The sequence below is a fragment of the Diachasma alloeum genome, unplaced genomic scaffold (assembly GCF_001412515.2).
Source record: "Diachasma alloeum isolate Michigan unplaced genomic scaffold, Dall2.0 Dall_scaffold_00291, whole genome shotgun sequence".
In the NCBI taxonomy this organism is placed as follows: Eukaryota; Metazoa; Arthropoda; class Insecta; order Hymenoptera; family Braconidae; genus Diachasma; species Diachasma alloeum.
In genome coordinates, this window is record NW_021680430.1 from 925,514 (window position 1) to 950,447 (window position 24,934).

The 24,934-nt window shown below is 39.6% G+C and overlaps 1 protein-coding gene across 1 annotated transcript in view; it reads left to right on the forward strand.

Moving 5' to 3' along the window:
- LOC107039062 (homeotic protein ultrabithorax) overlaps window positions 1-24,934 on the forward strand; it is a 135,607-nt gene that overhangs the window by 84,188 nt on the left and 26,485 nt on the right. Inside the window, exon 3 of the mRNA XM_015258500.1 lies at window positions 23,510-23,908. Within this exon, the coding sequence (XP_015113986.1) occupies window positions 23,510-23,817 (308 nt within the window). The 3' untranslated portion in view covers window positions 23,818-23,908. The remainder of the gene's footprint in view (window positions 1-23,509; window positions 23,909-24,934) is intronic.

The window sequence follows — 24,934 nt, forward strand, 5'->3', positions numbered from 1 at the left end:
AACCAAAGTGGAGCATTTTACGAAAATTGAATATTGGGGATGAATGTATTCGAATCAGAAGGAAAGACAAAATTGCTGTCGTGAATTTAACGTGATTTAGTACCTGTTTATGCACGGAAAGAGTGAAAAAATGTTTTTACCCCTTGCAATCTTCGGGACCCTCGTGACCCTTCGGAAGAGTTTCAAAAAGGTTTTAGTCGGGCTTGACTGTTGCTCAGTTTTTAATGAATATCTCGGAATCTAAGGCAGATAGCAAAATTGGTATTACAACATTTTTTGTAGAGAAAGTTCAGCCCTACAAAAAAGGTTATAACCAAAATTTCGCTATCTTCCTTAGATTCGGCGTTTTTTATCGGAAACGAAGCTAAATCAACGTAAGGATATCCAAGTATAGATTCAACTGTTTCTAATCATCAAATTTGTCAATTAAATTGCGTGAGAAAAATTCGAGAAAAATCATGAAAGCTCAGGGTCATTCATATTACATTTTGCACAGAATCGTTATTTTTTTAAGCATTCGTTGTCTATAAATAAATAATTGAAATTGTTTAAACTTTTGGAAATCTAATTTTTTTAGATATGAAATTGATTTCTGGTAAAATTCTGAATATCAGTAAATTGGTTACGATTCCGAACAAATGATTTTGATTGTGGAAAATTTATTGTTTATAAATTAGTTATAGAAAATGTTCGTAATTTTCAAACTTGCAATTTTTAAATTATTTCATTAATTTTCCTCCAAAATCGAGATTCAAATGCAGACTTTCAAAATTTGAATAATAAAATCATTGCACCCATTAGGCCCTCAAAAAACGGTGAAAAAAGCAAAATTATTTCCAAACTTTTGTGAAGAAATTCAATTCTTTTTGCTTTGAAATTCCAAAAAAAATTAACAAAATTATTTCTCCAATTTAAAGAAAAAATCAAGATTTTTCCCTCCGCTGAATCCCCCAAAACCCCCCACTCCCATTTCTCCCGTTATCTCCGTAAAATCCGACAACTCCAACCGAAGGAAAAAAAATCGATTACCGCAGTCTCATTCCCCCGTAAAATTATTAATCGTCCGATCGATTTCCCAAAAATTTATAATGCCTTGCCAATGGGTTTTTGGTCTCAAGAGTTATTCGGCTCACGGATGATGCGACGATGATGATCCGCCATCTCGCCGCGACTTGGGAGGTCCGTTCTTGATATCCCCCCCCCCCTCCTCCCTCCCCTCCTCTTGCCCCTCTTCTTTTTCTCGTTTCGCCGCTTGCCACCCAACCCCTTGAGCCCCGTAACGGCCCTCTCGCCGTTCAACCCATTTCTTCTCGTGCAGAGGCTTCACTCTCCTCTGTTGGCATTGCCCTCCCTTTTGCTCATCGTCCCCGAGCCATCGGCATATCTTTTATTTTGCTCTCGCTCTCCTCCCTTGGAGCCCACGTCCTCTCTGCCTCGCTCTCGTGCACTCCGGGCCCTTCGTTCGTCGTTTATTTTTCTTTCTCTCCCCTCGGATAAACTTCTATTCTCCACACATGTCTTACGTAGTCCCCGGGACCATCAGAAAAGTCACATTTTTTTGTGATGAAGCCGTTGACTCTCCCGCATGCTTTCAGAATACCAGAGTAATCCGGGGGTAAAAATCTCGAAACGAGTTTAATTATTATGCAATTTTTTGTCGCGGCTTTTATTTTTTGTCTTCATCAGTTCTTCGCGGGCAATGTTTTCTAATGATGGTGCAAATGGAATTTCAATCGCTGTGGGGGAAGGGGAAATGTCAATTTTGCATCTTAAAATTTTACTCTAAATGGAAAACATTATTTTTTATATTTTTTTTACATAAATTCAGCCAATTTAAAATATTTTTTAAAAACAAAAAAACAGTTTTTTTCTTTTATAAACCATATATTTTATATATTTGAAAAAAATTTATTTGAAAAAATCACAATTCAGTAGCGAAGTGGTAAACCGGTATAAGTCGATTTTTACTATTGGCCAGTTTTCAATAAATATCTCGGAATCTAAGGGAAATACCGAAATTGTTGTAATCTCCTTTTTTGTGGCTCTCAATTTGCTCTACAAAAGAGGTTATGACAGAAAATTTGCTATTCCCCTTAGATTTTGAGATATTCATTGAAAACTGGGCAATTGTCAAAATCTACTTGTACCGGTTTACCACTTCGGTACTGAATTCAAACCCCCCCACGAAAAAAATTGTTTTCAATCTTCAATTTTCAGTTTCCGCTTTGTGTTCATCACCGGGTTTGCTCACAACATTTTTTAATGACGATGCGAAAGTAATTTTATCCCTGTCTGGGTGGCGACCTGTGTGCCAACGTATGGCAAATGCAATCGATGAACGTAATGACGGTAAATAGCTGGGTAATTTGCGAGCAACTCGGCACGCATATTCATTGTCCAGTGCTTTCAGTGGCTATCGTCTGCACGAAAAGACAACACATTAAAAAAATATCCATAGATTTATATATAGATTTATACGTTAATACATGCTGTAGTCGCCTCGATTATCAAGTTAATTTTGATGATTTTTTATTTTGATGTTTTTACCTCGGTGAATTCACCGAGTCGCAAATTGATTTTACGCTCCGGTGCTGCGGCGAGAGCGATGGCGTCGGATATGTTCCCCCGAAGCGTCGTTTATGATTGGCCGTTGACGATAAGCGCGAATGCCCTCGTGATTGGCCAATTTCTCGGGTAAAAGTGGGATTCAGGGAATGAAGAGTTAACATGTGGCTTCATTTAATAAGCTATGCTAATATATTTTACATTAATCATTTTGAGAACTTTTTTTTCATGTTTTGTTTGCGTTTCAGTATTTTTTGTGATTAAATATCGAATTTTTGGAGGTCAATGTTAATTTTATTTCGGGGACTGAGGAACATTTCGAAGATGAAGAATACACGTTTCGAAACGTGATCCGCAAGCGAAGTAAAATTCAATAAAAAGTGTAAGTCGAAATTGAAATTGTAGGAATCGCCACGTAAATTCTACGATGTGTTCCGTAGAAATAACTCACCGGCTTCATAAAAATCCGTGTACGAGGAATTATTCACTTGTTGATTAATTTCATTTTCTGCCTCAAAATTTTCTCGCCTTGTCTTGCTCCTTTTGCTGTCCTGCGGCATCACTACTCATAAACTAAAGAATTATACTTCTCGTCACAGCCAACACCTCGCCATCTCATTTTATTGTCATAATCGTCTTTTGAAATTTCCCCCGAGTGTTTCACCTCGTGAAAAACGATACTGACTTGGAGAAATAATGGCTACATCGATAAATGTAACGTGAGTAATAACAGGCAATTTGTGAAAGAAGACTTTTAGTTAAGCAGCTCGCGTATAGCCATCCAATTCTTGTTGAGACGGGGCATGATGCCTTTGGAACAGGTTGAAACGACTGGTTGGCTCGCGACTCGTTTTAGAATGGTGGCTTTTCAAAGGGGGGTAATTGCTCGGAGGAGTCGCCGCTCGGTCGCATCTCACCACCATTTTGTGATTATATTACCTGGTAAATTAGAGTTCAACATTGTGCTGTAGATTTTAGCATCGGCATAAACATCATCTAGCTACTGAACAATACGATGGAGGGGGGTGACAAGCGGGTATGGTATAGGCTAACCGGGGAATGTACTTAACCATCGTCGACCGGGGGATTGGTCCCAGCGACACAGGAAGAACATGAAGTATGATACAATCAGTAGCAACAATTCATGGGCTAGTTGTTTAGCATATTGACGATGGATGGCCCTCGACATGCAGCTCATCACCTGGAAAATCAATACGGCTTCGAGAGCTGATGAATTCTAACGCTTTGGGGGTAGTGCGGGAATGGGTGAATTAAATTCTGCCGTTTTTTGAATTGGAATATTAAAATCTGACGCAGAAAAAATATAGCCGAGTTGAGAATATTTTATTCCTGAACCAGGAATATGCATCCGTGAATCAGGAATATGATTCAGAAATATCTATTTGTGAATCAGGAATATCTATCCGTAAATCGGGAATATGATTCAGGAATATATACTCCTGGATCAGAAATATGGATTCCTGAATTAGGAATATGTATTCCTGAATCATATATGTTTATTCCTGAATCGGAAATGTGGATTCCTAAGTCAGGAATATGTATTCCTAGATCAGCAATATGTAACCCTGAATCCGCAATATGATTTAGGAATCTATATTCCTGAATCAGGGATATGTGTATTCCTAAATCGGAAATATCTATTCCAAAATCAGGATCATGTATTCCCGAATCTGGAATATGATTCCTCAGACTGAAATATGATTCAGCAATATTCTTGAATCAGGAATATGATTTAGGAATCTCTATTCCTGAATCACGAATATGTGTATTCCAGAATCGGAAATATGTATTCCTAAATCAGAATCATGTATTCCCGAATCCGGAAAATCATTCCTGAAATCGAAATATGATTCAGGAATAGTCCTAAATCAGGAGTATGTATTCCCGAAACAATTTTTCACTTCCGTCATCTCAAATTGAAACGACATCAAGCCTCCAGCTTTCCAAGCGCACGCGACAAAAAAACTTCTCTCCAAAATCCCTCCAGTAAATTTTATCACATAGACCACTCACTTATTTCGTAATTCGCGCACTCTAGTTTTTTTTTCGCCCACTTGTTTCAATACATCATATGGAACTTTAAAATCCTCGACGACGAGATGTGAAACCCGTAATTGTAAACATTGGATTAATGCAAATGCCCGCTTAAAAGCTTAATTGCTTTTGATAAAGTATGAGAGCAGGCGAGGAGGGGGCAGAGGGGAGTAAAGATGGGGTGAGTTTTGGGATAAGAGTGAAGAGAGGGGGGTGAGGGGGAATGAAATGGAGGTATTGGACGCGATGAGGCGGGCAGAAGGGAGGGATGGGGCATTAAATTCAAATGCATGTAAATTCATTCAAATTTATGAGAAATAGGTGGACGTGGAGCACTTACAGGAAAAGAGGGAAATAAAAATTAGTCCCCGCAGACCGCCCCCCCCCCCGACCCGCGCGCGCGCGACGAAACTCCATCTTTTCTACTATTTTTATCTCCATCTTCCTCTGGTGCATCCACTCGCTCCATGAAATTGCGTCTCTCGCGCCCCCCGTTTTAATTTTTTTTCACCACTTTTTTTTTCATTTTCACCGGCGCCATGTTGCGGGCGAGATTGGGCGCGACGCTCTGGAACCCATACATGTGAACGTCTCTAACTTTCTCGTGAGAACTATTGAGTAAGACTTTTATCATTCGCGACGTAAAAAATGGGAATTGTACGAAAACCTTTTCGCGTGATGGGTTTATCTTTCGGGGAATAGAAGTGGAGGAAATTCAGGGGTGCGAGTATTCTAGTGATCAATTGGGATTTTTTTTACTGGTGCATTATTTTTAGTTTACGAGACAAGTCGAAGGATTAATTGTTAAGGGTCAGGAGGGCCACACGGGTCATGTGCAGAACTCAGAATGAAAACATCAAATTTTGAGGTGCAGTTGAAAAAAAAATTCTTAATCTAACCAATAATTTTAAAAAACATGAGTTTTTTAAATGAAAATTTTGTAAAAGAAATGATCGAATCATTGTTTTCAATATTAAAGGGTCACACGGGTCAAAAAGGTCATTCGCAGAATTAAACAAAAAAAAATTATTTATAAAAATTCTGTTCAAGCCCAACATAACTCATTATTTTTCCAAGTGCACGAAAAATATATTTTTCTCAATCAACTTTATTTTTCTCGTATTTTTTAAAACCACTGGGGCAAAACGGGTCGCCTTTATTTCGACCAATTTGTGAATTTTTTTAGCCCTGAAATAACAAAAACGTGACAATTTGATAAGATTTTCAGTCAATTTTTATTGCGAGGGAAAAAAAAAGTCAATGGTCGACGAGTAACGAGAGTCTGGTGGTACTATCACTTTTATTTTATGGCTTATACTGTGTTCATGGAGGGCTGGAAACCACGGAGAACTGTGCCGCATACTCATAGAGAGTTGAAGTGGTCGATAGGTTCGCACCGATTTCGGACACAGGGATATGATTTATGGGTAGTTCGTGGTATAGATCATAAATGAAGACGTCAAGTGTGCGAGCCTTCCGGGTTGGACCAACTCACCGATTTCGTTTTTTTTCCCCATCAGACGAATGAGAAGAGGGATTTTGGGTCAAGCACAGCGAATTATATCAAATTCCAAACCTTTCTCAATATTTATTGAAAAATATCATATTTTATCGTCAACATGTGAGATTTATGCGACAATAAATCGGTGAAATATCATCGGAGTAATTAATACTAATTCAACGTTTGACATATAAAAGGGAAAGGAGCATGAAAATACGAATATTTCCCGGCGGAAAAGATTAATCTCTTCGGGTTGAGTGTTGAGAGGAGATTACGCAGTGAATTTACTTATAAATAAAAACTATAATAAAATGTTCGTAAACACGATCTTTGATACTACCGGAGGCATAATGTACGCACTACCAAGAATGCGTCGTATCGTAACGACTGGAGGTATGTAATTACCCGGCGTAAAGCAGATAACACTCGATGTTGAACAAGTTTTTTTATGGATAAAACGAAATGATCCTGTGGATCATGATTATTTCTCTGTCGTACACGTGCCCGTTCTCCCAGATTGATTTCATCCTGCGGGGCCCCGTCATTTCATCAATATCATCATTTCCATTTGTTTGTTTTGATGAACAATTGATAAAAATGATGAACGTCGATTATCATGATGTACGTGATACTTTATTAAATCGTGAACTGAAAGTGGAATGAAGCATCAAGTTTTCCGTACTTTAAACTTTGAAAAATATTTGGTGCAAGCATCTTAAACTTGATTAAGTCTCAAATACTTATACTTGAAACTTGATCAAGTCTCAACTATTTATACTTGAAACTTAATCAGTTTCAAATTCAAGTATCGAAGAGTTGATCAAGTATCAAGCTCCTTATACTTGCTACTTGATCAAGTATCAAGTTTTCTTCAACTTTGGCAACTTTCAAGTGCATGGATTTTACAAGTGGCTAAGAATCAAGTTCACCTACTCAAAACTTAATCAAGTCCTAAGTTCGCATGCTTAAAACTTGATCAAGTATCAAGTGCATGTACTTGAAACTTGTTCAAGTATATTGATATTTTTGATTCCATTCAATTGATGAAAAGCCTTCCATATGATGAAGTTCATCATCAGTTGATAATTTATTACACAACATGGTCAATCAAATTTTTCAAACGAAGAATACTAATTATCAGATTTCATAAACTGCTCGTGCATCCACAATTCAATAAATGAATTTACGACTCTCTGCAGAGTGTAACAGTATCTCTCCAATTGCGCCACCTTCAGAGAATTCCACCTTCCAGAACCACTGAACTCCCGTCAATAACCCTTTATTAACTCTGTAGAAGGCATTTCCCCAGTTAGCAATCGACTTTAATTAAACTCCCGTTCGATCTCTCCACTCATACCAGCCCCCACGACTCCATAGAATCCATAATGATACACTCAGTGTTGCAAAAAAGCCTCCCCACCCCCTCCCTTGCTTCAAAATATTCCATGAAATTCAAAATACTGACTCCTTGATTATTGACCGCTCTCACTTTAATCGCCCCGGCTGCTGATATCTTCGGCCCTCCTTCCTCCCGCCAGCACTTTAAAAATATTCCCATTGAATTACTTAGGCACACGCGACCAGCTTTACACGATAATCGTTAATTAATGCGCATATTAAAATTCATTAACCGTGAGTTTATCAGTCCATTTGATCTTGATCCATCGAGCTAATTAACGATGATGCACGCGGTTCGATTAAAAAAATATATATATTGGCCATGGTCACGACGTATTCATACCATTTCACATTATAAAAGCTAATTGAATGCCCTCAAGTATTCTTCCTCAAGGTAGTTGAACAAATTATTTCACTTATGCTTAAACTTGACGAAGTATCAAGTTGTGTCTGAGTACTTGATGAATATCAACCTTTTTATTTTCCATACGTGATTGAGAGTCAAGTCTTTCGTACTGGTTATTTTGTAAAGTATGAAGTATGGTTGCAACTTTATCAAGTTGCAAGTTCTGTATCTTTGCAACTTGAACAAGTCATAAGATTCATATACTTGCAACGTGATAAAATACCAAATTCCTTGTACTTGGATTTTCATCAAGTGTCAAGTTCATGTAGCTAAAACTCGAGTTCAAGTTCTATGTACTTGCAACTTTTTCAAGTATCAAGTTGATGAATTGGAAGGATTGACTGATCAAATAACAAGCTTCATGTACTTGCTACTTGATAAAGCGTCAAGTCTTTTGTACTTGATTTTTTCAAAGTATCAAGTTCTTGTATTTAATGAAGTATCATGTTTCTTGTACTTGGTGGACCAAGTTGGTGGACCGAGTTCCTTATACTTAATAAAGTTTCAATTTTCATGAAATTAATAAAGTATAAATCATCTTCAACTTCATCAAGTATCAAGTTCCACAACTTGACCTGCCTCCATGAATAACGTTCGCCCAAGCCGATCTAATAAGCCGTTTTTCCCATTTTCAACGTATACAATTGGCCGATTGTATTACCAACAACCATATAAACAAGCCCTCTGTTGTAGTGGTAGCGCATCGATAATTCCCACAAGAGGGCGACGTAGTTTCATGTCACGGCTGCACACTGGTTAATTCCACGTGGGGATTCAGAGAAGCGCCCGAGAGAGGGCTATACACACGTTGCCTTGTGCTGCATTGTCGGTATGATTTATGCTGATTAAGACTCTGGTAGCTGTGCGTTATCGTTAACTTGTAAGTCATGTGTAGGTGGGGTTTCTCCTGGTATAGTCGTCTGGGCCCCAGGTAAAAGCAAAGCGTTTCTCACTCCTTTTTGCCGCTCTCCCTCCCCCCTCCCCCCCTCTCTCTCGCGCTCTCCTCGCCAAACGCCCCACAGTGTGACATCCCGGTGTGTTGGGGTAATTTATTGGGTAGAGAGCTTTTGGTGTAACGCATTTCATACGATCTTGTGTATGTGTATTTGTGCATATGTGGTGAGAGAGAGAGAGAAGAAGACTGCGGGGATTATATCGTGGACGACACTGTCCGTGGCTTCGTAGGTGAGTCTCACTGGTTTCTATACCTTTGGATACTGCGCATATATATATAGTTGGGTATATAATATAGGGAGTTGCGGCAGGGAGAGGGGTAGCTATTCAAAGCGGATGATTCAGTGGCCGCTGCCGCGGTGGATAAGATCTCGTGCCGTGCCGCAGCTCGTTCGTCTTCCGCGCAGAAACAACCCAAGCAACCTGTAACTATGTAACCAAGTGAACGCGCCATACTGATTCGTTTTATGGAAGTGAGGCTGTATCGGTTTTTCGGGAAGAATTTTGTGGGGTTGCTCGCCGAGTATCCTTGTAGGGTGTATCAAGTGCAGGGGGTGGATCTGCCGGAAATAACAACTGATGCTGGATAGGTTGTCAAGTACGAGTTATTTGTCAAGTACTGATTTTTCATCAAGTTTCGAGCAGTTTTCAATTCATACTTGGTCAAGTGACGATTTTTTGGCAGTTGATAACTATCCATACTTGAAGCTTTCCGTACTTGACATGAAAGTTGATCAAGTATTAAGGTCTCTGTACTTGAAACTTTATCAAGTATCAATTTTTTCGTACTTTATGCTTCGTCAAGTATCAAGTTTTCCGTACTTTAAACTTTGCCAAGTGGCGATATCCATCGACTTCAGTTTTTTAAAGCATTAAGTCTCCTGTACTTTGCACTTTATAAAGTATCAACTTTGTCAAGTATCACATTTATACTTGAAACTTACTTGATGCTACAGTCTATTTCCTCAGGATATAATATCCAGGTTAAATTCCATCAATTTTACCCAATCAGCACCTGCTTTCTCCATAAAATCATTAATTTGAGAGATAGCCTTATGCTAATTCCATCGGTGTAAAAATACAACGCACGCAATTTAATCCTCGCTGAATACTATGATTCAAGTTCTGTTGCTGGATGATTGTTTGAAAGTATAAAGTGAATTAAGTGAGCCATGTGGAAAGGTCTTGCTCGTGGTCGACCGCACAACATATTTATTCCAACACCGGTCCTGCGGTTCAGCCCTCCTTCCAGCTTCCTTCTCCCACCCAATCTCACCGAATGGTCCACCTCCATCTCCTCTCCCCTGATCCGATGAGCCATGAACCTTCCTCCTTCATCGTTTTCTCGCTGGTCCTATACAAATATTTTCATCGTGCACGTATTTTTTGCATTCGTCGACTCGCGTTTACGCATAAACGAGTCCAAAAATTTCGTTTATGCTTTATTGCTCACTAGATCATGATAATGTGAAATTAATGAAAGTGATTGTCTCGATTAATTTATTATTAATAATCCATTCATCTGTTCATTGATTCATTTCCAATTTATTCAAACGAGACGACCAGAAATCGACGAACTTGCAAAATTAGTACTCAACGAGATTTTTGGATTCGGGCAGAGTCTGAAAAGTTTTGAGATATTCCCTGTATGTGCGAGGATTCAGGAAAAGTTTTTTATACTTTTTTCCTTTACAATAGGGTACATTTGAATTCGAAATGAAGATTACTCGTCCCTGACCGGGATTCGCTGTTTAAATATGCCAAAAGTTACCAACGAAACATTTTTGGCAGCTACCTGGCGCGTATCATCGCAGATCTACCCCACTATTTTGACTCACAAACATGTATAGAAGATCGGGGAATGAAGTAGCTGCAGAACTAGTTCGGGCCAAAAACTTTGTCTGGAAATTTATGTGAGTTCATTATTATTTTCGCGCGCGGCGAGGAATAATCATGAGGCTCGGGTAGAGGCATTGAGAAAGAAAGGGATAACACCACAAATGTGGGCAGACATGTATATGCGTGAATGGGTATGGGTACATTTACACACAGTGCTGCGGTTCTTGCGCATCTGCATCTGTTCGCACGTACACCCACACGCTTATATCGAGGTAGTTTGAGTAATGGGGGCTATGAAGTTTTCTTTTTGTTTATTCAAGTTCTTCTCTCTGCACGTTCTTTCATTTCATTCTGTTGCGTTTATTAACGAGCGGATTCGAGGATAAAATTCGATATTTCGTTTAGGTGGTATTGGTAGTCATTGAAATATCGGCATGAATGGGTTTATTTCATCGACATTTATTGTGATCGTGACATTTAACGTCGCTCCGACATTAATTGTTGCCCCGACATTACGCGTTTTTGACATTTAGCTCGTACATTTAATATCATCTTAATATGACGTGTGATGTCTCAGCGACGTTAAATACTTTTTGACGACATATGTTGCCCCGACATTAATCTCATTCCCACATAATATTCATCTCCTGCATTAAATTTCGCCCCGAAATTGAATGCCCCTCTGACATTAAGTGTTCCCCTGCCATTTATTGCCCCCCTACCATGTAATGTTGTCTCAGTATCTAACGTCTGTCCGTCATGCGATGTCGTCCCGACATTAAATGTCACCCCGACATCACTCCCTGACGTTATCCCACCCCGACACTTACTGTCATTTCGCCCCTCAATATCATTCCAATACGAAATGTCACTCCGACATCCAACATCGCCCGGAAATTCGACATTACCCCGACATTAACCCGACTTTTTAAAAATCTCCATCGAAAATCCTGACTCTCGTTCCCACCTACCATAATGATAGTTTCTCGCGGTACTCGCCATGCGTGATGGCGTCGTCTCGAGTTTGGAACCGGCTCTCCCCACCATCCAGCGGAGCCAAGTGGGGACCCGGGCCTCCCTCAAGCGCCCGCAGGGGTCCCCGGGCCCAGGGCCTGCCCTTAACGCGCGCTCTCCAGCAATAGGGCGAAACGAAACACCTAATGGTTTCCTCAGTTACATCGAGGACTACGTGAAGCCGGAGATTAGAGTGAAAGTGGAGGGATCAGCTTAATTGATCCTTTTTCTCTCTCAAACGTACCGCGCTGAGGTGTCCTATTCGTCACACACGTACCGCACGGTGAATTATCAAATCAACCGCTGATACTTGTTAACTGGTACAAGTTAAGTCATTACGCGGCAACGCAGACGTCGAACGTGTATGCATTATGCATTTACGTACATTATCTCATCGGAATAAACCCCATGAAAACATCGTGTCGGCCCTGCAGAATGCGTTTGACCTCTATAAACTCTACTCTGCAATTTTCTCATAATGTCTGGCTAAATTACTGGTATTTGCAGCTTTTTGGGTCGTACAAGGTTTGACATCGAGTAAGGGATATTCACAAAGGTTAAATAGATTTATTATCTTGATTTTTTTACGCGGAGAAGAACGAATTTTAATTCAATGCGAATTTTTTCTCGTTTTTATCTAATGATTTAGCGATGAAATTGATAGTAAAATTATTGGAAGGTTTTAATGTTTTTTTTGGATTATTCGTTAAGTTTTCGTGTCTAAGTACTTTGGCTGTTATTTCTACAATGAACTGCTTGTGTACTTTTGTACTCAAACATCAGAGCTTTCATTTAATCTTACAATGATTTTATCATTTAAACTTTGCAGGTCTGAATTTGAATCTCGATATTGAACCGTCGGAAAATATTTTTACAATCTGAAAAAAAATGAGAAAGTTCACTTCCGAAAGTTTAAACAATTTCAATCAATCATTTATAAACCACGGATGTTTAAACAAAATAATAATTCTGTGTCAGATATAATTTAAATGACGCTTTTTTTCAATTTTTCTCACGCAATTTAAATTTACAAATTTGATGATTGAAAATAGTTGAATCAACAGTGGGGTCTGTACCAAACTGTAAAAGATACTTGGATATCCTTTAAAAAAAAAACAAAAAGATAGCTGACCCTCGTGACCCTCATTTTACAACAAATCCAACCTAAATAAATTCACCTTCTCTCGCTCTTTAAAAACCAACAAATGAGAGAAATAAAATCGTGAAAAATTATCCACCACCACAATCACCTCGACATTAGAAACTACACCTCGGCAATAAACCATATGTAAAATATATTCTGAAATTCCTTTTAGGACACAGATATATGGCCCGAGAAAGGTTGGATTTTGCCGGTGCGGCCGGGGCCCCCGGATCGTGTCCATTCCGTGACCGAAGTATATCATTCGCTCGTTCCTTGTATATGCGTGCATGTCCACTGCCGTGTCTTCTTTTCCCTCCTCGTTCTTACGTGTGTGTTATGTGTGCTTCCCCTCCCCTTCCTCACAGCCCCCCCCCCAATCCCCCTCCCTCATGTGGACGTGAACCCGAAGTAAGTAAGACGAACGATTGGTTTCGTTACGGGGGGTGTCATGGGGTGGTGGTCTTGCCCACCTGCGTATCGAACTGCTATGTGGTATGTTTTGTTGCTCCTCTCCCTCTCCTCCCCCCCTCCGTCCTATCCCTCATTCGTCTCCTCTCCCTGGAGACTTTGGTGAGGCTGTGTACAGCGCCTGGTTCGTGCAGTGAATCTAAAATTTTGTCGAGGGGTAAAAATAAGAAAAATCAGAAGAAGAAAAAAAAGTTGAAATAAAACGTTTCTCGATGCTCCGGAGAGTGGGAAATCATCGCAATGGGGGGATGCGGGAGATGGGAGGAAGGATGAAGTAAAGGAAGATTTGGTAGAGCGAGGTGTCGCCTTACAACCGGCTTGCTCTCTCGCGAGAGAGAGAGAGAGCGGGAGAGGGGGGAAAAAGCCTCTTTTGCATGCCATCTCCTCCACCATCTGACCGTTGAAGTGGTTTTTTCTTTCCCCGCGGTCCTCCATTCCTCGGCGTTTCGGGTTATGGTTTTTTTGGTGCTTCAACGCGTCGCTTGAGGATATTTTTCGAAATATGTTCAGTCGTCACGTAATTATGGGTGGTTTTGGAGGAGATGGCTGGTCATTTGGATTTTTTTTATCGGGACAGGGAGTTTTGGGGGAATTCAGATTTTGCGTTTTGAATAATTTATCGAGCATCAAGTACAGGTGTTTCAAGTTTTCAGTATTTGAATTGGTGTTGAGTATTGAATTGCGTGTACTTGAAAATTTATCAAGTTCTTGAGCCTGAAACTTCATTGAGTTTTGGGTTACCAAGTACTTGTACTTGAAACTTTATCAAGTTTCAAGTTCGTGTGCTTGCAACTTGATCCATCATCAAGTTTGATTTTTTTGAGGTTTGTGAAGTATAATATCAAGTGGCTTGAACTTGATATATAATCAAGTATCGGTTTCGTGTACTTGAAACTTCATCAAGTTTCAAGTTCGTGTGCTTATCAAATGTCAAGTTCACATACATAAAACTTTTTCAAGTTTGTGGCCTAGATTTTTTGTTAATTATCAAGTACTTTGTACTTGAAACTTGATCAAGTATAAAATTTGTTGTATTTTAATTTTCATGAAGCATCAAGTCCATGTACCGGAAACTTGATGAAGTACAAAACTCATATACTTGATAAAGTATCAAGTTAATGAAGTACAAACTTTACGTACTTGGTAAAGTATCAAGTTCGCTGAACTTGAAACGATATTTTTCATTTCTCTTCCCTCATTCTATTTTTTTTAATGTTTTCGGTATTTACGCAGAGGATTTCGGGGAAATTGGGAATGAGGGTTTTAGGGTTATGGATTATTTGAGTGACTTGTTCTGTCTGTTTTCCTTTGTTGCTGTCTATCCTTCATTCACTCGACGAAAAGACATAAATTTAGGGACTACAGGAAACGCTGGAATGCCGAGTCCACTGGGAAATTTCAATTTTCTTGGGGACCGAGGTGAAGTCACTCGGATACGTAACCGAGATAAATACATTTGGTTTCATTGGATTCTGGAGGTGAGGTAACGTATCATGTTGCGAGGAAGATTGAATAGGGAATTTTATCGTCAAGAGAGAGGATTCATGATCATTCTCCTTCGGGAGATTCAAGATTCTAGATTGTTCCTCTGAAAAACTACAAAATTTCACGTAAATTAATTCAATTATTAACTCCAGCGTGATCGTGTCGAGAGGTGATGAAGACAGACGCACCTGGAAAAAAAAAATTACTTCTGCAGAACAATTATATGTTCCCCCGAAGAGATTTTTTCTCGCCGTGAATTGTTCCACCAAATTGTTTCATCAAATATTCTCACGTGGAACATCTCGTTTTTTAGCAGAGCAAATTTTTTTTGCAGTGCGGAATATTTTTGTTTTTTTCAAACGAAGAGTTCCGGTTGAAGTCTGGGAAATCCTGAAGAACGACGGGAAAGGTTCGATCCTCACCGGCTTTTCGTCATCATTTATCGTACATTTTCATACCCAAAAAAATGTGGTAAAGCCGATATCTTATTCAGGAGCGGTCCATTCGTTCTTCTTAAGGCGAAACCCCTTTTGCGATCACCGGCGGGACATTCTTGCTCGCGTCACGTAACTTCGAGGCCTCTCGATATATCTTCATGCCCTCCAGAGAGCTTTTCCCTCGTTTCATCATTCCCACGATCGCAAAATCGGCCAGCATCGCCCGAATAAATGGAGAAAAATCGTTTCAGCAGATCTTACCGTAGTTTACGGTAAATATCTCCAAATCTAAGGGAGATAGCGATATTTTTGTAAGAACCTTTTTTGTAACTCTCAATTCGCACTGCAAAAAAGGTTCTTATAAAAATTTTGCTATCTGCTTTAATTTCCGAGATATTCTTTAAAAACTGATTAATAGTCAAAGTCGACTTGAATCGCTTCACCATTTTACTGCTGATTTATTAATTAATTCTAAAACGATCTGCTGATTTAAAAAAAGAAACTGTCAACATTTTTTTCACGCCTTCTGCAGGAGAAATAAAATTTTATTCATCATCTAATTCAAGCATTGAACAATTCTCTTCAGGCGATGTAGAATCACTCCAGAAAATGGTGACAAGCATCAGAAGTGTCCCAATCAAGTAAAAAAACTCTCTTATTTTTTTAAATTTGTAAAATCAAAATATCAGAAAATTAGAAACTAATTGAACTAATAAAAAAAAAGTATCAACACCATCATCTTTAAAAAAATGACAAATTCCCCGATAAATTACCGAACGTCTCCCTCAACTTTTCAAATCACCTCTTCTCATCTCAATTTGTACCGCAATATCCCCCGAATTTCCAGCCCTTTCCCCAATCCCCCCAAAATCCGCTGGCAAGCGTCTCGTAATTGCGATAATTCCCCTCTCCCCTCTGCGCCCTTATTACATGTAAAGTCGGCAAGAACTGAACCCCTTCCCACCCCCCTCCCCCCCGAGAGTGCCGAGGCCTCGGTATTTCTGGACTCGTCCCAGCAGCCGCTCGTAAGCCCCGTCACTGGTACACGTTACATGCTGCAATATATAAGTAAAACGTGGGCACAAGTATATACGCAACTATGAGCCGGAGACATTTGGTATGAGAAACGCGTAGCTACGCAGAAAGACCGTAGCTCAACTTGCCGGTACATCCCTCCTCTCTCAGACCGCGCGGAGGTAGGTAATCCTCTTGGGGGCGTGAGTTACTGCCTCCGTCCCTCGCCTTTTCCTCCCGCTGCTCTCCCTTTTCCTATTCTTCCTCTCGCTTCAGTGCGGACTTCTCTCTTTTCATTTTAAAACCCGAGGGTTGCTGGAAAGATGGAAAGTAACATGAAGAAAGTTTCGAGTTGATGGGTAAGGGGAAAACTCACGGAGAGAGAGAGAAAAAAACATTTTTTAGACCCAATAAACCGCGATGCTACACCCAAAAAGATATTTTTTTTTTGGGACTTTTTAAAGTGAACAGTTGAGGTTTTTAAAAGTTGAAAGACGTTAAAAAATTTCATGTCGAGATTTTCAAGTTTCACGTTGAGAGGAAATCAAGGAAAACTACTTGATTCAAGTAGGAAAGCTACTTGAGTTAAGTTGGAAAGATACTTGATTCAAGTATGAATCATACTTGATTCCAGTAGGAGAGTAAAAAAAATGCACCAAAAATGACTATTGATACTTGATTCAAGTCGCAAAGATAATTAAGTCCAGTAAAGGAAACACTTGACTTAATTACCTTAGAAAAATACTTGATTCAAGTGTCTTCATACTTGATTCAAGTAGAGCGCGACTTGAATGAAGTAGAAGTCTACTCAAATCAAATCGTCAACTTGAGGATACTTGATTCAAGTTTGAAAGATAATTGAGTCAAATAAAGCAGACACTTGACTTAATTAAGTTAGCAGAACACTTGATTCAAATAGAACGCAACTTAAATCAAGTAGAAGTTTACTCAAATCAAGTCGCTAACTTGATTCAACTGCAATAAGTAGACCGTCAACTTGATTCAGTCCTACTCGGATCAAGCTCCGGGGCTCTTTCATAGATAATGTTTATAATATTCCCCATCTATTGAAAAAAATTCAAGCTAGCTGTAATATACAGTTTAGGAGATAACAAATATTAAAATGCGGACTTCTAGCCTCTATCCTAGAAAATACAATAAATCAAGTCATTTACAATTTTTTCAGAAAACCATAGGAACTAACTTTTGGGTGGTACTGTCTTGGGATTCACCTTAAGATGAAAAAATAGGGCAGAGAGAGAGAGAGGGCGCTTTCTCGTACCACAGCTGGATCGCCATTAGTCACCTCTAATTAATAACTTGTGTTGGAAAATACAAAATATGGCCGGGAGTTAACGAGGAAAATGAAGGCATACGGTGCTTTAAAGCTCTCCGCAGTATAAGGAATGTGTGTTTGAGGGGAAGGGGGTGGGCAAAGGCTTCTGGGGGGCTTCCACAGCGGGCGCTGAGTATACCTTCCGGCCATGACGTAATGCCCGTCCGCCATAAATACGTGAAATGGGCGAACACCCCCTTAAACTTACTTAGTGCGGAATATAAGGGTAACGAGGGCCAGCTGTAAGACTGGCTGAGTCTCACTTGAGTTTTCTGAGGTTCTTCCCTCGCACGGAACATGCCGACTGCTTCCGTTTGATCGATATTTAAAAGAGTCGGACTGAATGAGGATGTTTCCGGAGGGGTCTTTGATGTCTGAGGTTCCCGGGGTGATGAATAGATTTTGCAGTTTCATGATGAGAAATTGATGATTTATTCTGAACTTGAGATTTATTCGATAATTTCGGTTTTTTTTTTTTTTTCGTTTTGAAGGGTTAGGTGATTTAGTCAAGTGTGAGGGGCTTAAATTAAGAGTTGTTGAAGTTCTTAAGACTTATGAACACATTTGTCGACACATTTGAGATGTTTTGAAAATTTAAGACAATCATATATTCGAATTGGGAATTCTTTTGAAATTTCATTGCAAAATTTAGAATTTTCTCTTCTTTTGTTATTTGAGACATTTAGGACATCCATAAAACGTCTTGAATTTAGTTAAAAAAGCTTCTGAAAGTCTCTTTTTAGCACACATTATCATAAAGAAAATTTTATTTTAAAAATTCACAGAAGAATTCTTTCGCATTTCAATAAATTTCGTCTCGATCTATTCAAAAAAGTGTTATTCATTGAAAATTCAAACAAGTAATTCACCGCTTCGATTAGTATAAATTTCCACAACAATCTGACCATTTGATTGCAAATGTATGCTAATCCATCAACATTGTCTCCCCATTGCCTCCAAAGCAGTAGAATTTACATGCGTCCACAAATCATTGACAATTATATTTTTAGACAAATTTGACAATTTATTACGATTTCATACGCATGAAAATGTGTTTCCCTAAAATTCATTCATCATTTTTACCAATAAATTGACTTAAAATTTCCTTTTTTTCCTATTTTTAAGGGTCATGAGGGTCACAAGAGTCAGAAACGTCTCAACATTTCTGCCTCATCTGAGGGCTGAATAAACAATATTCCCAAAAAATTTCTATTTAAAAAAAAAACGTGATAATATTTTACCGAAGACCTATAATTTATTTCCTCTCGGTGAGTTCGATTTACATCGTCTCTATGTTTCAAGAGTTTTTCTCATTCAGTCGATGAAAGGGTGGTAAAGGAGGAATGGGCGATGGTTACAGTTGCCAAGTCTAATAAGAACAGCCAATACGTTGATTGCTGCTGGGGGTGCTCCTAGAATAACTCTCCTCTCTCGCGGTTCGCAAAACCCAATGCCAAGCCTCCCTTTGTCTTTGAGGATGGGAAAGGGGATGATAAAGATAGCATATACGAGTCAAACTGAGACCAGATCATACGCGGAAACCAATCAAATCAAAGTAAGTGAATTGGCGAGGGTATACGCCAAGCTCCGGGGCACGAGACTCACCGCACGAATATATCTTCATGTGTAGTTGGAGGCATTATTAAAGCTCCGAGGGCTTGCAGTTCTAAGATTACTGGGGGGCAGGGGACATGCGTCATTTTCTTTTGGGGTCTCGTTATTGGGTACCTTATGGAATTCGTTGGATTGGAAGTTCATGGGATGAATGATGTCAATTCATTGAAGAGAATCTTTCAATAATCAAAAACAATAATATTTTAAGATTTCAAAAGTCGAAATCAAATTTTTTGGACGGCTTAATTCAAGATTTTCATGTCTTACAAGACTTTCAAGTCTTAAGTTGACACATTTAGGTCTCCCCTCGAGACTTTCAAGTTTTAAAGTGAGAGTTTGAAGTTTTAACTTGAGACTCAAGTTTCAAGTTAGGACTTTCAAGTTTCAACTTGGAATTTTTGAAAATCTCAACTTGAGACTTTCAAGTTTTAGTTTGTAACTTTCAAGTTTCAACTTAGGACTTCTGAAAGCTTTAACTTGAGGCCTTCAAGTTTTAACTTGGGACTTTCAAGTCTCAACTTGACACTTTAAAGTTTTAATTTGGAACTTCAGTTTTAATTTGAAACTTTAAAGTCTCAACTTGAGACTTTAAAACCTCAACTGAAGGCTGTAAAGTCTCAACTTATGATTTCTACCTCTCAACTTGGAACTTTCACGTTGACCCCAAGTCAAAAACTTCTAAAAAAATATCCAAAGAGTCTTAATTTCATCTTCACTTCCATCGACATTTTTCCAACAATTGCGTGTTAAAATACCAGCCGATCTACGCCGAATCCTCGAGAGTTATTCTCCCTCAGAGATATATCAGGCGAGTAAACGTTGAACGAAAAACGCCCGGTATTTCTCAAGAAATGCCCAAGAGGTAGGGAAATATTTTCCCCGAGCTCACTCGTTGGATGTACTGGGCTCCTCCTTCCACACCGCCACTATTTTCTTACCCTTCGCACACTCCTTTGCATTCCATTTCACTGTCTCTCCGTTGAGGGTCTCTTTCCCGGCCCTTTCGTAGTTTACATTTTCACGCTGCTTGCTGAGAGGTATGCATAGGCACCCCTTGCGATTCTACACCCTTATCCATCCACCGGATGATACCCATTCCATGAGTTTAGCATTAAATTCAGTCAGCCCCTTGGTTGAACAGCTACGCACGCTTCTTTTTCAAGCTCTCACTGCATTTCTTTAATATTTTCTTCATTTCATTCACGAAAAAGAAATGACTATTGAAGAATCAACTCTCGTAACCTTGAGTCTTCTAGGAATTTTCGTCCCTCATTATGCGACGGAATAAAAAATCAATGTAAAATGAATTGTCAAGACATCAGACTTTTCCGCACTTCATGAACCGCATGAACTGCGTCTCCGGATCGTGATGCTGAGATAATCTTCATCATAAAAGGAACCATTAAATTTTCAAAGTAGTAAAAATTCTTCGCATCATTCCACCCTAAAATTTCGATAAGATCCCTCTCCATCAAAAATTCAAGAAGTCAGAGAGCGCCCGGATTCCAAGTGTAATAAGACGTTAAAAAACCGCGATATATAACCATTTAGAGGAAAAAAATGAGCTCCCCGTTCTGTCACATTTTCTACTTTGCCGAGACGTATGGGGGTGGCTTAATTGGGGGAAGCCCTCCTCCTTTATTTATAACTTCGAGAAGTCTGTAGGATCACGTGGCCCTCGGGAGGTGCCTCTCCCGTTCCAAAAGAGTCGGCGAGCCCAGAAAGAAGGGCGAGAGGAGGGGGAGGGAAGGAGAACGAGTATAACTGGGGGGTTGACAAATAACCCTTATAAACGTAGCGCCATAACTTGAGCCCGCACCCCGAAAACGCGGGCATGACAACTTGGAATGAGAATCATGGTGGGAGCCAGTGGGAGAATGGAGAATGAGTAGCATGAGAGTGGTTGGAGGAAAAGCTTGGCTCTCGGACCACTTGATTAGAGGAGGTGGTGCATTTACCGTCCACCTCAAGGAAATCGTTGTATTTTTTGACCCGAAACGATTTAAAGTTTAAATATTAAAAGAACAGGCCTTTCATTTATATGGAACATGATTCATTGACGTGCAATGCAGTTCTTTTCCGCAACATGCCTGCGGAATGTCGCGACGTGTCCATGTAATGTCGTGATATGCCCGTGTGATGCAGTGACGTGTGACGGCATCGCATATACATATCGCGACATTTCCGCATAATGTCGTAGAATTCCCGCGCAATGTCGTAATGAGACCGCGTAATGTCGCGACATATGACGGCATCGCACATGCTTGCCGTGACATATTTGCGGATTGTCGTTACAAACATATAATCGCCTCGAATTATACCAACTTTTTAATTAAATATTTATAGTGAATCTACTCATTACGTCAAGGAAAATGATTTTTAAAAAATTTATAAGATATAATGGTGAGTGTTATTTCCCACTGAGCGGCACTGAGCCTCCCCTAGTATGAGAATGGTTGGAGAAAAAGCCCGAGATGAGGGATACGGCCAGTTGGGCGCCGGGCCACTTGATTACGTCCCGATAATAAACATGATGTCTGATATCAACTACACTATTTTCTCGGTTTGGCCACTGTTATATCCTTTACATTTTGGATGAAACCAGCCACTGCCAATAACAGATCGTTGAGGTTGATAGGATTGTAAATATGACGCGTTTATTGCGTCGAATGATTCGTGGTGGTTGTAGGTGTGATGAAAATGTGGGTAAAGTTGGGATTGTGTGCGGCATGAATCGAATGGGTTTGCAGGTTCCTATGGCAATTGGGCATGCCTGGCATCGCAATCACGAATCATTCGGACCGGTCACGTTTACGTCCATCCAATTGTTCATCATCTAGCCCGATCCTCTCTTCTTCTCGGTTGTTTTTGTTTTTTTTTGTCCGGAAATTTTATGACTCGATTTCGGACGTGGTTTATCATGCCGATGGTTAATGTTCAATCCGGTTAATATTCAGGGGTTTATGACTTCTGGGATTGATGGGCAATTTTTTTGTAACTGGGATTTTTGTGAGAATAGAATGATTTTGTGAAATCATCAAGCGGTGTTAGAATTTTCAGAGAACTAATTCAACTAGAAAGCCAAATCGGTATTGCAAAAATATTCATAAGGGTCAGAAAAAACGAAAAACAAAAAACAAAAATTTAAAAAGTCATTGGAAAAAAATTAACAATGGGAAAAATTTCAACTGCATTACCCTCAAAACCCAAGGACTTTTAGTAAAAAGTCATCAAGAAGTTTTCTCTTTTTATCAAATTGAGATAATTCATTCTGGCACATGAAGTACAAAATGCAAGATGCCAAGTGGCATGTGAGTATGTGTTACTCGAGAACCAGCAGGGTCCACAGGGTAGATATTGTACGAAAGTGAGACCAAGTAAAAGCAATGCCAGTATAGAGGTGAAACGAGCGTTTTACGAGGCAGTAACGGCCGATAAGGCGAACTTGCGCCCCCCCGACGGGGCTTATTCCACTACAGCACCCAAGTGGCTGTTCAACTACCTATATCCCAGCCACTGGGTACTTTTCTCGTTTCCACGTTGAGTCTCTATATTTCGGCTGCACTCTGCTTTTTCCTCGCGCACTTGCTCTTTTTTTTTCAACATTTTATTTTCATCACGGACTCTTCACCCTAATTTATAAGAATCGTTACATTCTTTTGATGTGAATTCCTCGTTAATTGATGCTCTTAATTAGCCATTGGTTATCGCCCGGAGGGAGTTGGTATTCAACAGTGGCGAATTAAGCTTCCAGTTTTGGAACGTCAATTATTTTTGGCTTTACCTTCGGTACACGAATGGAATTCGAAGGCCAATTAATTTAAAAAGTTGTCGCGAGGTACTGGACACTGTTATATACCGGCTCGATTAAAAGTAAATGCCGGAATACTTTGGTGATATATACGTGGAGAGGAAAATTACAGAAAATTTGCAGACGGGGAATTTTATGGGACATTATGCGAGAAGTATTACCATGCATGCTGAGGTATTGATGTGCCATCCTGGCCATTTCTGCCAGAAAATATCCTGACATGTCCGCAAAATGTCGGGATATTTCCGCATAATGTTGTGAAGTTTTCGCATGATGTCGGGACATTTCCGCATAATATCGTGAGATTTACGCATAATGTCATGACATTCCCGCATCATGTCCGTATATTTCCGCATAATGTGCCGAAATATCCGTGCAATGTCATTAAATGCTACATTGCGTAATTTTTCTCCGCATATTCACGTATAAAGCCAATACTAATTTCCTTCTCATTATTATCTGCTTCAGGTGCAAATGGCTTACGTAGACGCGGCCGACAGACATACACACGTTATCAAACATTGGAACTGGAGAAAGAATTTCACACGAATCACTACCTCACAAGGCGGAGGCGGATCGAAATGGCGCACGCGCTATGTTTGACGGAAAGACAAATAAAAATATGGTTTCAAAATCGGCGAATGAAGCTGAAGAAGGAGATACAGGCGATTAAGGAATTAAATGAACAGGAGAAACAGGCACAAGCGCAAAAAGCAGCAGCAGCGGCGGCCGTTGCCCATCAACAAGGGGGTGGAGGACCCGACGGGGGTAACTAGGGGTACGCCCTTCACCGGAGCCCCCCTGATCACTCAAATGCCAATCCACACCATCCACTGCTAGCACCACAATGTACACAGCTATATTAAGGTGAGTTTTTCTGGAACAATTTTGATGAACAAATCGTTATCGGAAAATTTACAACTAGTCCGTCTTAATCCGTTTGTACCTCTGTTCTCCGAGACATTCATTACTTTTTAATTGCAACCGTAAAGAATTAATAAACCATTTACGTAAAGACTCGCAAATGAACGCACATAAACAAGCCTACATTCTGAATAATTCAAGACTCTATCGTCGTCAATATCATTTCACATCAATCAAAACCATGGCGTTAGTTAGCTTGTTAATTAAGTATCGGAAAAAACTCAATAAACATTCATCATTAACCGATCTAAAAATTGAATTCTTCGAATTTTTTCATCAAATTAAAAAAATATTGGCGGAACACTGAGTCTATTTGGAGCCACTTTTCAATTTCTGATTTCTGGTCATCGTGATCTTCTTCAAACATGCGGTAATAGAACTTCATGTGAATATGCTTCGTCCGGAAAAGCTTTGAAGGGTTTTCAATCTAGAAAATTAATAGACATTTCAGTTTGTGTTTATTACATTCGTTTTTTGGAACTGTTTTCATCTTAGAATAGAAGATTCATTTTTCCGACAACATACTCCGCTTGAATGAAGACACTCCCAACATTTTCCGCTGGGATTTTCATGTCGGGTTTGAAATTTCAAGCCAGAGGGTCGTAAGGGTCAGGATAATGAGGGCCGTAGGAGTCGAAATAAGGCTCAGGATCATAAGGGCATGAGTCAGAAGTATAATAAGGGTCATAAGTAGAATTTATTATATTTTTCGATCACCAACTACAATGATTTCCGTGTAATACAGTCACTCTAATAGTCACGCCAGCAGAATAGACTGACTCGAATGAGGAAGAGGATCAGACCAAAAACCGATCTCGGTATTTGTCGTACGTATATTGCCTCGCAGAATTCAACTTTACGACTATTTTCGATGACTCCGGTCCGTTAAACTCGAAATTCCCATGAATCTCAAACCACGATTATAACTCCATTTACCCGACGGTGCACACGGCACACTGTATCAAACCC